Genomic DNA, 12,964 nt, shown 5'->3' with positions numbered 1-12,964 from the left:
AAGAGCGGCTCAGAGGCCGGTAGGTAGAGTCGATCAAGGGCAGAAAGAGTGCGCCTACAAGGCAGCCCGCAAAACCCTCAAGCTCGCCATCCAGCGAAGCAAGAGGAAATGCTCAGAAGCGGACGTAAATCCGTGGGGGAGAGCTTATGGAATCGTGATGGGACGATTTAGAGGCCGTTCGTCTCCGCAGATTACGTGCCCCGCCCTCTTGTTGAAAATCATCCAGGGGTTATTCCCCCAGCAAGAGGAGAACACCGACACATTCCAACCACCTCTAAATGTGACGGCAATCCCGCCAGTCACCAGAGACGAGCTCCTGGAGATCTGCGGCAGAATAGGAGACAACAAAGCACCGGGTCTGGACGGAGTACCGAATAAGGCCCTTAAGCTTGCCGTGAAATCCAGGCCGGACATGTTTGCTGAGTTGTTCGAAGCGTGCATGTCCGAGGGAATATTTCCAGTGGTATGGAAGTGGCAGAAGTTGGTGCTTCTGCCTAAGCCTGGTAAACCACCAGGTGAACCATCCTCATACCGACCTATATGTCTTTTGGACACGGTCGGGAAAATGCTAGAGCGGGTAATCTATAATAGATTACTCCCAGTAGTTGAGAGCCAAGGCAGCCTTTCAGATCGGCAGTATGGATTCCGTAAAGCCAGATCAACCATTGATGCCATCAAATTGGTTACTGGCTTGGCCGAAGATGCAATCCACGGAAAGGGTAGTACCAGCAAATATTGCGTGGTAGTAACCCTGGACGTGAAAAATGCATTCAATTCGGCCAATTGGAATCTAATCCGGAAATCCCTGGCGAAGGTTGGTATTCCCGCCTACCTCGCTGCAATTGTCGATAGTTACTTAACTGAAAGGAGGCTCTGGTACGACACTGATGACGGACCGCAGGAGTACGTCGTTTCCGCGGGTGTCCCGCAGGGCTCCGTATTGGGTCCACTACTGTGGAACATCATGTACAACGATATACTTAATCTTCCCCTTCCGGAGGAAGCCACAGTGGTGGGTTACGCTGACGACATTGCACTGGTTGTTGTCGCAAAGCATCTCGAAGATGCTGAGTTATACTCAAGCGAGGCAATCAGTGCTGTCAAATGCTGGTTGGAGAGCTCTGGTCTGGTGCTTGCGGAGGAAAAAACAGAAGCGGTCCTCATCACGAAGCGCCGGAAGAGAAATTACGCCTGTGTTAGAGTCGGGAATCATATCATCACTTCCAAGCCGGCCATCAAATACTTGGGGGTGGTGATAGACAGGAAGCTCAGCTATAAGCAACACGGACAGTATGTTTGTGATAAATCATCCACTGCCAGTATGGCCCTGGCCAGGATGATGCCGAACGTGGGAGGGCCACGGCATACCTCTAGGTTGCTTATAGCCAGGGTGGTGACCTCAATCATGCTCTATGCGACCCCAGTTTGGAGCGAGGCGTTGCGGATGTCAGTTAACACTAGCAAACTGAATGCAGTCTACAGGAGGACAGCTCTGAGGGTATACTCTGCCTTCAGGACTGTCTCAGATGATGCAGCATTCGTCATCTCTGGAATGATGCCCATTGACATCTTGGCAGATGAGATGGCGAATATATACCATGCGAAGCCAATCTCTCCCTTATTGCAGACGAAGAAGGCTGAGAGGGAGAGATCCATAAATAGATGGCAAGAGCGGTGGGAACGCTCGGGAAAGGGTCGGTGGACTCACAGGCTCATTCCTGCCATCAAGGAGTGGTTGGAGAGACGACACAGTGAGGTTAATTATAATCTCACCCAGTTTCTCACGGGACATGGAGGATATCTCCAATACCTTCACAGGTTTAAATTGGAGACCTCACCCGACTGTCCAAATTGCGATGGAGTCCCAGAGGACCCAGAGCATGTATTCTTCCACTGTCCGAGATTTGTGGAAGAAAGGAGGAACCTAGAGGAGACTCTAGGAGAGGTGCTGGTACCAGAAAATCTGGTGCCGAAAATGCTAGCACATCAAGAGAATTGGGATGCGGTCAACTCCGCATCAATTCAAGATAAATTGCGAAAGGCAGAGGAAAGGAGAAAAACGCGGTCACGTGTGCCGCGTATAGAAGAAATGGGATTAAGCTAGAGTGAGCTGACTCCGCCCCGTGATGTAATACCTTATGGTGGTTCCGCGGGGCAGGGAGGGAGTTTTAGTGGGTAAAAATCCCACACGCTGGTGTGTCCTTACCAGTGTCTTTTGAAGATTTCCACCTCCTCAAAAAAAAAAAAAAAAGACAGACAGACAGACAGACAGATAGACAGACGGACAGACAGACATCGAATCGATTCTAATAAGGTTTTGTGTTTACACAAAACCTTACAAAATGGGGTGAATAGTTTTTTCTGAATAGTTACCAAATTGTATATTTAATACACGTTGACACGCGCTATTTTACCTTTCTACGCATATTACAGTCTGTTATCTCTGGACTGTTATCAGCCGTATTTGCTATAATAATTAGCCGTATATATGAATGAATGAATGTGCATATACATATATACAAATATTACACTTAGGACATTCATACTATCACCCTTCATTCATCGTACGTATATGTTTTTTAGATAAAATTTAAAACTCGGTCAGTGTTCCCCCGCCATACTATATGTGGACGATATATATGTTTGTGTATATAGATGGGCAGATATGTGTGTTGATTCAATACTTAATAAAGATGCCAAATTATTTAATTTATATATTAGCATATACGAGCACACATATGTATGTTGCGAATGTTTTTCTTTTGCATTCTACACAACGGATTGCAGGCGTTCTCTGCAGGGCTACAATAATTGCTCAGAGGCTGCATAAAATGGTATGTATTAAACTTTTTCGATTTGTTAGTGATAAGGAACTGTAAATATTATCAATGATAAAGTGTCTAAATGATTATGAAGTATTTGATAGTGCACATGTGGGATTATGTTGTCCACATGTCATCGGCATTGATCGCCACTGGGGAAGACATGCGACAAGGTCGTTGGTAGTCAAGGTCGGAGCTTATCTGTCTATTTTTGTTGAAAAAGCAAAACATATAATGGTTATGTAGTTCTTCGCACACTCCTGGCGAGTGTAGGTACATAGTTTTATACCTAATATACATATCATATGAAAAGCAAGAATGAAAACAGACAGTTTTCGCTGTGAACGATGAAAAGACTTAAATTTCGTTGTGATAAGAAGTCAGCAATAATCAATTGAAAAAATGTAGCATGATAATACGTAGTAGCTGCGAGTCAGGTTTGCTTATCATTATTTTCAGCTAAGAAAGTGAAGAAAATCCGATTTCAAGTGATTGGCCCGCTTCGCTCGATTACGCCATCTTACTCGGTCATTATCCTGATTTGATGGAGTTAAGTGATTTTCAAATCACCAGCTTGGGTATCAAGCTATCAATGTTTCCCTCGGCCCTTAGGACAACGCCGGCAATTTTCTCACGATCACTGCAACCCCGTGTATTTCGTGAATGTTTCACGCCACTGGGCCAATGTAACATTATGCCTCCGATACCGCGAAGCGTCATTCATTGTTTTGAATAGCCAGGTATGGAACGCCATTGCATCCAAGTTGCGTTGATACGTGAAGCAATTCTAAACCATAGTTCACTATTGGCTGACAGCAACGATCCAAGACATTTAACTAGCTTGAATCTTGACACGTCATTGCCACTGATGGAGTTAGTGCCTGTCTCATTGAGGCCCGTCATCAAAAATTTTGTTTTGTTCAGATTCAGTCTCAGCCCGTCTTGAATGAAATGGTACTGGTCACTTTTGGATAAGTTGCTTGAGATCAGCTTTATTATTACGATAAGAAATATATTATGACTTACGCCAGCGCTCCATCTCAGGCAGAACATGCCTCGTCTTCTGTTTCTACCATAGATGCTGCCTTTATAGACTTTCGGGGTTGGATCATCCTCACCCATACGGATTAAGTGACCCGCTCACCGCAACCTGTCGAGCCGGACTTTATACACAAGCAGATGATCTTGGTATAGCTCATAAATTTTGTCGTTATGTAGGCTACGGAATCGTCCATCTAATACTAATAACACTTCGAGGGATTCTTCTCTGGAACGCGGCCAAGAGTTTGCAAATTTTCTTGTTAAGAACCCAGGTTTCCGAGAAATACATAAGGACAGGCAAGATCATAGTCTTCTACGATAAGGACTTTGGCCCTATGGTGAGACGTTTCGAGTGGAACAGTTTTTCTAAGCTGAAAAAGGCATTATTGGCAGCCAACAACAGTGCATGGATTTCATCGTCAAAGCTGTTATCGGTCCTGATTTTCAACGCTAGATAGGAGAAATTTTAAAGGGTATCATAGTTGTAGTCTCCTGTCTTGACATGTTTGTTATCGGAAGGTTTTGCACACAACAAAATCTTGTTTGATTTTGAAGGTTTTCAAGGTTTTATGCAAAACAAAAGCTTATTAAAATTGATTTACTATCCTATCTGTCTGTTTGTCACTCGCACGTTCAACTGGACCGGTCCAAACAGCCAATATTATGGTTATTGGGTAGTTCATCAAAATACTCAAATCATCTCTCCAATATATATCAAAAATAACGTTCTTCAGGTGATTGTCAAGATCATTTGTTGGTCATTCATCCGCAGCACATCTGTTGACTGCGGTTATTGTGTCATCCATTTTTCCTTATAGGTGTTACGGAGTGCTTTGTTGTGGATGGCTTCAGTATTCACTCCCACCTGATAGTCAGAGGAGATTTTTGGCGGTGTTTTAATTTGAGCCAGGAGCACTACACAACCGAGATAGTGATCCGAGTTTATATTGCTTCCCCCCATACGTTCCCACATTCATCAACGCTGAGAGGTGGCAGCGTTCAATTTGGTTGAAAGGGACCCCCCCCCCCATGTGTGTTTGTGGACCGCTCTCCGCGCGAATCAGCTTTTTCGTATTTTTGGAATCCCCGAATTGGTATCGTTTGCGACTTTGAACAATCATTTGGACGAATATGGCGTCTAACATATCTACACCGCATTGAATTACCTACAGGCAAAAGCCTCGGGAAAAGTAAATCTCTCACTGTTGGCTGCTATACGCACTTCTATCGTTCCTAATAAAAAAAATTGTGATATCATTATCGGAAATCACATCACTTCTTGGATGGCTTGACTTCCGCACACTCATATTACCTTGACAATTACATCCTGGCCCTGTGACCACTCTTGGTGTTGCGTTAAGACTCGGTGTCTGATGGGCTCAGTGCTTTAACACACTTCAAGGCCCTGATTCAATTGGGTCGCCCCAATATTATTATTATTAAGGCTCGCTGGTTAAGCCACTTGGATTCCCTTCAAATAGATGGTGTTGCAATAGTTGAGATGAATTTGAATGAACCTTATTTCTTCATTGCATCCAACGCTCTCCTGAATGCTGCTGCTGCCTACGATGTGCCGCCAGCTCTTGCTCTCTGCAAAATTATCTCTTTCACCTCTAAAAGTCACCGATAAATTTCACCACTGTGCACTTGCATATTTATTAGCTTTCTAGGAGATTTTATGATTTTAATTTTTCAACGACGTTGACTTGGGGGAGATCAGAGGATCTTCTAAATGGATCTAACACTAGTTTCCGCAACAGTAATCATTCCGCGTCTCTACAGTCGAGGGATATCGACAACCCAACTCCAAAAATCCGCAAACACTGCGGTTCCAAATACCTGCACAGTAAGTTTTGTTCTACTTTCTCTCTCCACATTGGTTTCTTGTTCTGTCCTCGACACAGGTCTATCTGCCTGTCACATGCGCTTTTTAGTTTTTTTTATTTAATTTAAAGATTTAGCTTGCATGTGGATTTTTCGCTAGGCGCACACGAGCTCCCATGTTTTTTGTGAATTTCTGGTTCCGGTCCGGACCCACGCATCATTTAAGGACAAGCTTTGTATGATGACACGTAAAGTTTGAAAGTGTTTAAAGCCGTTCTTGTCCGCGTTTTGGGATAGCTTTTCGTCTTGCCCGCTTCCAGCCACACAAGATAATCTAAGACCGTCGCCGATTCATATTTTCGTTACAGATATTCTTCACTTTACTCTTCCATTGACAATAACGCAATTTTAGTCAATGCGCGAATTTTTCTGGCACTAAGTGTTACCGCAAGGCATACCAGTTGAGATCGTGTGCTACACGGGGAAATGCCGTCTGTAGATCCAGGAATGCATGTTTAGATGGCGGTGTTTCTCACGGTGTGTATTGCGGCAATAGTTCCGGACATGATCATTTGAACGATTTCGCGAATGTGGTTGTCAAAAGTGCGTTCAAAAATCTTCATGATACAGCAACTGGTACGGACGGTAATTTGAATATTCTTCTTCAATATTGGAATAGTATTGCTTTCTTGCCAGTCAAATGCTGTTCTACGCTCCTCAAGAATCCGATGGAAGAACGCACTAAGTCACAGTGTTGAGTCACAGTTTTTCACTTACCAGATCTCAGCGGCAATGTCGACAGGTCCTATTGCTTTCCCCGATCTCATTCTTTGGATTGCTTTGATTTTCGTGTTACTTTGAAGTAGAATTGCTGCAAATGTCAGTAGTGTTGTAGAGGCAGGAAGATGAGCAAATTCTCCCGTTGAATTCTCTCGGAATATTCCCGGCAAATATCCATCGGGCTCATCGACCGTTATGCGAAGTACAGTTACTGTTTACAACACAATCGGAGTGTTTGATTAATTGTTCTCGACAAGCCAGTGCATATCTGCCTCGCCATCCCGAGTGTTCATTATTATGAAGATCCATGTAACGGACCGCTAGGGTATCACCGATCACTTTCTTGTAAACTTGCCAATTCACCAGTGTATTATCGACCATTAAATTTGCGGCGGCCAGTGCTTTCCCACTGTGAAGCCTTGATTCATAGGACATCAATCAACGGCGCTATTGAGGTACGATGGACTCATAGGGAAAGGTTTTACATTCCCTGACGGTGAGAAAATAGCCTTATGAGCCTTATGAAAATATAACCGATTTGGGTTTGGGAAAAAGCCCCACTATAAACTCATTTTTGCAAAGGATCAGAATCTATCCTGCTGCGTCGACTACGACGAATGCACTACTTTTCGGCAGCGTTATTTGTGTTGAGATTAAATGTGCTTTCTTGATCGGACTACCATGATCCCTGATCTCAACATTTTATTTTTATTTTACTATTATACTATGCAAAGAGTGTTACCCCAAACCAACCTCCTTTATCTGGACTGGGTACCAGCATATGTACTTACTACATGTATCAGTGACTGATATGACCAACCGTTTTACTAAACAAGCCGGGAAATCGGAAGCTCGGCGCTTCAGATATGAAAGGTTTTGTTTGCTTCTTCTGTGAGTATATTTGGGTGCAGAACTATTCCATTTGCACGCAGCTCGTTATGTATATGCATTTAGCATGTTAGACTACTCACTTTAGTGTGATATTGATATTTAGTTCCCGTAAATTTGCAGGGTAAAGTCAACTTTGAGCTGCTGTAACTTTGTTACTAATAGTATGATTTTGATCAAACTTTGGGATAACATATTTCATACTAGAAACTATATAAGTACAACTCTTGGATAAATGTAACGGGGGTTTTTACTTAATTTCCCCAAAAATATGGTAATGTACTATTATTAACTTAATTTGAACAGATATCGATATGAAGAGTATTTTGCGGCCTCGATATCATATAGAGGCAGATTCATGATTTTCTTCAGATTTTTTGGCTGGGTAGTTTCTGAGAATGAGTCCGTTAAAAAAATCATCACTTTCCACCCCTCCCACCCCCCGCTTTTCTAACAAATGTCAAAACTAAGACTGGCTTCGAAAAGTACTAATCGAGACCTTTCATTTGACACCCAACGTGACTATATTTGGTAAAAAAAATTACACCCTCCTTTTGCATGTATGAGGACCCCTCTTAATTTCAACGTAGAAGGATATCACTCACTGCATGTCTGGACTTTCACACCTCTCACCTTCTCACCAAATTTTGTATCAATCGGTATAGCTATTTCTGAGAAAAGTGCGTTTGACAGACAGACAGGGCAGTTACAGATGTCCGGCGTTTAAAAAGGCGATTTCAGCTTTTCGTAAACGCAATTTCTACTGCTGAATTTAAACCATTGCCAGGCAGCTCAGGAACTGCTCTCTCAAAGCGTGCTTGAAAATGAAATTGAAGTTGCCATTATTTGCGAATATAACAAAGCCTTCCACAGTGGTGTCTTTGTATCAGACAGAAGCGGCAAAGCGGGAATCTGGACTTACGGAAACCGAGCGATCGAAGATAGAAGACGGATTCACATGAGCAAAGGTAGGCGGCACCCGCATATTCAGCTGCTAGGCTAAGCCGGGCCTCACGCTAGATGATTAAAAATTAGCTTCCGATGCAAGCCGCCACAACTCAATAATAATAGCTGGCGAGTTCAACACTTGGGCCGAAGATTGGGGTAGTCGCGAAATAAATGCTAGAGGCCGCATATTGCTCGAAGTATTTTCCCGTCTGAACGTCGTTCTGGCAAATACTGGAAGCGCCAGGCAGTATCGGGTTGGACATCCAAAAAAAGGAGAAAAGCGCAGGTCCTTGAAAAGCTATAAAAAGCGTGTGAAGCTTACATGCCGCGCCGCCCGGTTCTCAGAAACGAATGCCCAACTTCTGGTGGAATGTCGAAATCGAAGAACTTTTTGAAGTTTACCTTAAAGGAGGTGCATACAAGGCAGTTATGGCAACAATCAAGGAAAAGCGCTCACCGCCGATCACCAATCATGATTTGCTGCGGGATGTCATTAGCACACCCTTCCCACAAGTTTCAAGTGAATCGAACCTATCCACTGTCCAGATAGATCCCGGTGAAATTCCCGAGGTAATCACGAAAAAAGGCCTGAAAGTCACGAAGAAGATTGCCGAAAATAAAGCCCCAGGTGTAGACGGTATTCGGAATAAAGCACTGATAGTGCCCGTCGAAACAGGTCCAAGGTGATTCGTTGAAACATTTATGACGTGCCTCATAGATGGGATTTTCCCGGAAGAGTGGAGGAAACAGAAGCTTGTGCTAATCCCGAAGCCAAATAAGCATTTGGGTGATCTTTCGTTTTATAGACCTATATGCCTGCTAAACGGCATCGGCAAACTTTTCGAATTGGTCATCTTCAATACGCTTGTACCAATCACACAGGAGGGTGGTTTCTCAGACAGGAATTTCGGATTCCGAAAGGCAAGATCTACTGTCAATACTATCAGCACGGTGACGGAAATTGCGGAATAGCAATGGAGGCCAATAAATCTTGCGCGGTAGTTACTCTCGACGTGAAGAATACCTTTAATACGGCAAAATAGAGCAAAATGATTGCCGCTTTAGCCAAATTGGGTGCTCCTAAATACCTGGTACACATAGTCATGGAATTTCGCCGGGAGAGGATATTCTGTTATGATTCGGTCGATGGACCTAAGACGTATACAACAACTTGCAGGGTTCCACAAGGATCAGTCCCCGGTCCTCTCCTGTGCATAATAATGTATAACGGAATTTTAAAGTTGCAAGGTGTTGCAAGGAGTAACATTCATTGGCTTCGCAGACGATATCGGAGTAACTATCGTGGCACAAGATATTGATGAGATCGAAGTCTTGGCTAGAAGAAGCTGGTCTGACATTCGCGGAGCATAAAACCGAGGTAGTCTTGATTACAAAGCGAAGGAAGCAAACGTCGATAAAGATCAGGATTGGTGAACACATCATCCAGTCGCAGCAAACGCTTAAATGCCTCATGGTTAACCAAAGACAGAAATTGAAGTTCCATCTTGAAAATTTAGCAACCAAGGCTTCCGGAATGGCTACATTGTTGGCAAGAATGTTACCAAATATAGGTAGTCTTAGGCAAAGCCATCGGCTCCTGATCTCAAGAATTGTTAGTTCCATTTTGCTTTATGCAGCTCCAGTCTACGCGCCGTCTTTAAAGGTGGAAGCAAACTGAAGAAAAATCGCAGCCCCATACCGATTGAGTGAATTGCAAACGTCATGCCCTTACCGAACAACTTCAAATGGAGCAGCTTGTGTGATAACAGGCATGATCCCCATCGACCTCTTGGCGAACGAGGGTCGACGCCTCTATGACCCATCATATGCAACCGGCGTGTCCTATACCTATCGTCGGCAATTGACATGAAGTTAATCTACTTTGGAATGGTAAAAAAGATGGGATGATTAATCTAAAGGACGCTGGACACACAAGAATATTCCAGATATCTCTAAATGGATCAAACGAAGGCACGGTGAGGTTAGTTATCGTATCGGGCGTGACGACTCTCTGTATTGCCCGACATGCGTGATGATTCCGGAAGATGCAGAGCATGTTGTTGTTAACTGCCCGCGGTTCGCCGCACACAGAGCGGTGGCGGAAATTGACGCCGAGGGACGGTTGACACCCGAGAAAATCGTGGACCACATGCTAGGCTCTGAAAGGTCTTGAGGGCTGTGGAAAAATTAATGAAGGCGATCCAAAATCTGCGTAGCAAAGAGGAGCCACGGAGAAAAGTTACAAATAACGACAGAAGCCGCAGTTCATAACTAACCCTGCCCCGCGATGTAATACCGAAGTGGCTGTCCCGCGGGGTAAGCAAAGGAGAAGTAGGTGGTTTTAGTGAGTGAAAGTCTCACATAACCGTATGGCAGGATCCAGCGGTTGGTTTTGAACCTTTCCACTTTCCAACTTATAAGAAGCGTTTTGCAAACAAAACCTTAAAAAGGAAGCAACAGCTTTTACAGGTTTGAATTTGGCTTTTGTTGGTTTGATTCACTTATGCGGTAATTTAAATGAACGTTGCCCCATTAAATTTATTTTCTCACGGACGAATCGCCAATTTATTTCCTTATTCTATATCAGTTTAACATTTTACAACTCGCATTTCTAATGCATGAAGTTCCTCGATCCAAGAATTCAATTGCAGCCTTCGTTCTCCAGATCTATGTATTCCATTTTACGTTCGTCGGGGTTTTGCTGTAGCATGACTTAGAAAAGTGCGTAATTACCAATCCGGTAGAATATTTCTTTTTAATCTTTGAATTATTGCAAAGCAAGCGTGAGATAGCAATATTTCTATGTTAGATAAGACTAATTTCAAGTCATATCTCATGCTAGCTTCTTTGATGCTAATAGAGCAAATTGTGACACCCCCCATTTGGTAGTTTTATTATGAACATATACGTTCAGAGCTAAGAAATATCATATATGAGTGCTTTCCAGACTGAAAGCCAGTTCAGGAAGAGCTGCGGAGCTAGTTACACGGAAACTTAAATTGCATTTCTGTTCAAAATGGATAATCTGTCGATATTTCTGTGTTTTGTGATCGGGTTAATTTCATTGGTTCTGATTTCATTTAAAAAGCGGTACACATATTGGAAGGATCGTGGAATACCATACATAGAACCTACCATTCCTTTTGGCAATTTACCTCAACGACAAGTGCACATCAAAGATATTTTGGAACCATTTTATAACCAGAGGAAACCAGGAGTATCTTTCATGGGGGCTTACTTCTTCAGAACTCCTGTTGTTATAGCAACAGATCTTGACTTCGTACAAAATGTCCTTGTCAAAGACTTCAGTAATTTTCATGAGCGCGGAATGTATGTGAACGAGGAAGATGATCCTCTTTCGGGACATATGTTTTCTTTGGATGGCGAGAAATGGAAATCTTTACGAGCAAAACTCTCACCCACATTCACATCCGGAAAGATGAAATTCATGTTCCCAACTGTAGTGGATGTTGCCGATCGATTCAATTTCACATTATCGGAAATTTTGGAGACGGAATCAGAACTGGAGGTGCGAGATTTATTGGCCAGATTTACGACTGATGTTATAGGAACATGTGCCTTTGGGATTGAATGCAACAGCCTGAAAACTCCTAATTCCGAATTTCGTAATTATGGTGCTAAAATATTTGATGAGCCCCTCCATGGATCCCTGGTCCAATTGTTCTTGATGCTATATCCAAACGTCGCAAGAAAGCTTCACTTTAGATTTTTCCGGAAAGAAGTTGGAGACTTTTTCATGGGATTGGTACGTGAAACTATCGATTGCCGGGAGAAGAATAATGTCAGACGAAATGATTTTATGGATCTTCTGATTAAGTTGAAAAATGGCGAATCTTTGGATGAACATTCTCAGAAATTAGGACGGCTAACCTTTCAAGAGATTGTCGCACAAGCATTTGTGTTTTTCATTGCTGGTTTCGAAACATCATCAACCACCATGTTATTCGCTTTGTATGAGCTTGCATTGAATCCAGATATCCAGGAGAAGGCACGTCAAGAAATTCAAACTATTTTTGGTAAATATGAAGGGAAACTTACTTACGAAGCTGTGAAAGACATGGTGTATGTGGACCAGATTATTACCGGTAAGTGTAGTGTATTTATTTATACCAATTTCGTCTATTTATGTAAAGGTTTACCTCCTACTCTGTTTATCTTGAAGGTTGCTGTTCTGCCTTAGGTTTTCTGTACAGTTTCGGTCCCTTCTATACCTACATGCTATATGGTTTGACCTTTGTGGTTTTTACCTTTACTTTAGAAACTTAATCATAGAGAGACAACCGATCAAATTGTCGGATATAATTTGTTATGGTAAGTAATTGGATTCAAACAATTCTACCAACAGCATAGGTCTCTGTTGTTTGAGCCACCAAACATTTCCGAAAATATGAGAGACATATGCAGAATGAGACATAACTTTCTGCATGAAGAATTTATCAACTACGGAAAGATGTCAAGACATAAAAGTGGCTAGAAGCAGATTATAGTCGAGCGTCTCCACTAGTCTAGGCCACGACGTTATGGGGCGCTACGCCCGTTCATCATCCTGAGGTAGTGGGCTCCATTTGCCGTCCTTTCTTAATGACCTATCCAATGCCATTCTCGTATTCTTATCAACCGTTCTACGAGTATCTTTCCCA

At 42.9% G+C, this 12,964-nt stretch overlaps 1 protein-coding gene across 1 annotated transcript in view; it reads left to right on the top strand.

The window, feature by feature from the left end:
- LOC119646744 overlaps nucleotides 1-12,964 on the top strand; it is a 32,508-nt gene that overhangs the window by 17,852 nt on the left and 1,692 nt on the right. The window contains exon 3 of the mRNA XM_038047325.1: nucleotides 11,306-12,409. Coding sequence (XP_037903253.1) covers nucleotides 11,306-12,409 — 1,104 coding nt within the window. The remainder of the gene's footprint in view (nucleotides 1-11,305; nucleotides 12,410-12,964) is intronic.

This window comes from Hermetia illucens, chromosome 1, assembly GCF_905115235.1.
Source record: "Hermetia illucens chromosome 1, iHerIll2.2.curated.20191125, whole genome shotgun sequence".
Taxonomy (NCBI): domain Eukaryota; kingdom Metazoa; phylum Arthropoda; class Insecta; order Diptera; family Stratiomyidae; genus Hermetia; species Hermetia illucens.
Note: the sequence above shows the minus strand (reverse complement) of the source record. Positions and strands in the feature narration are given on the sequence as shown.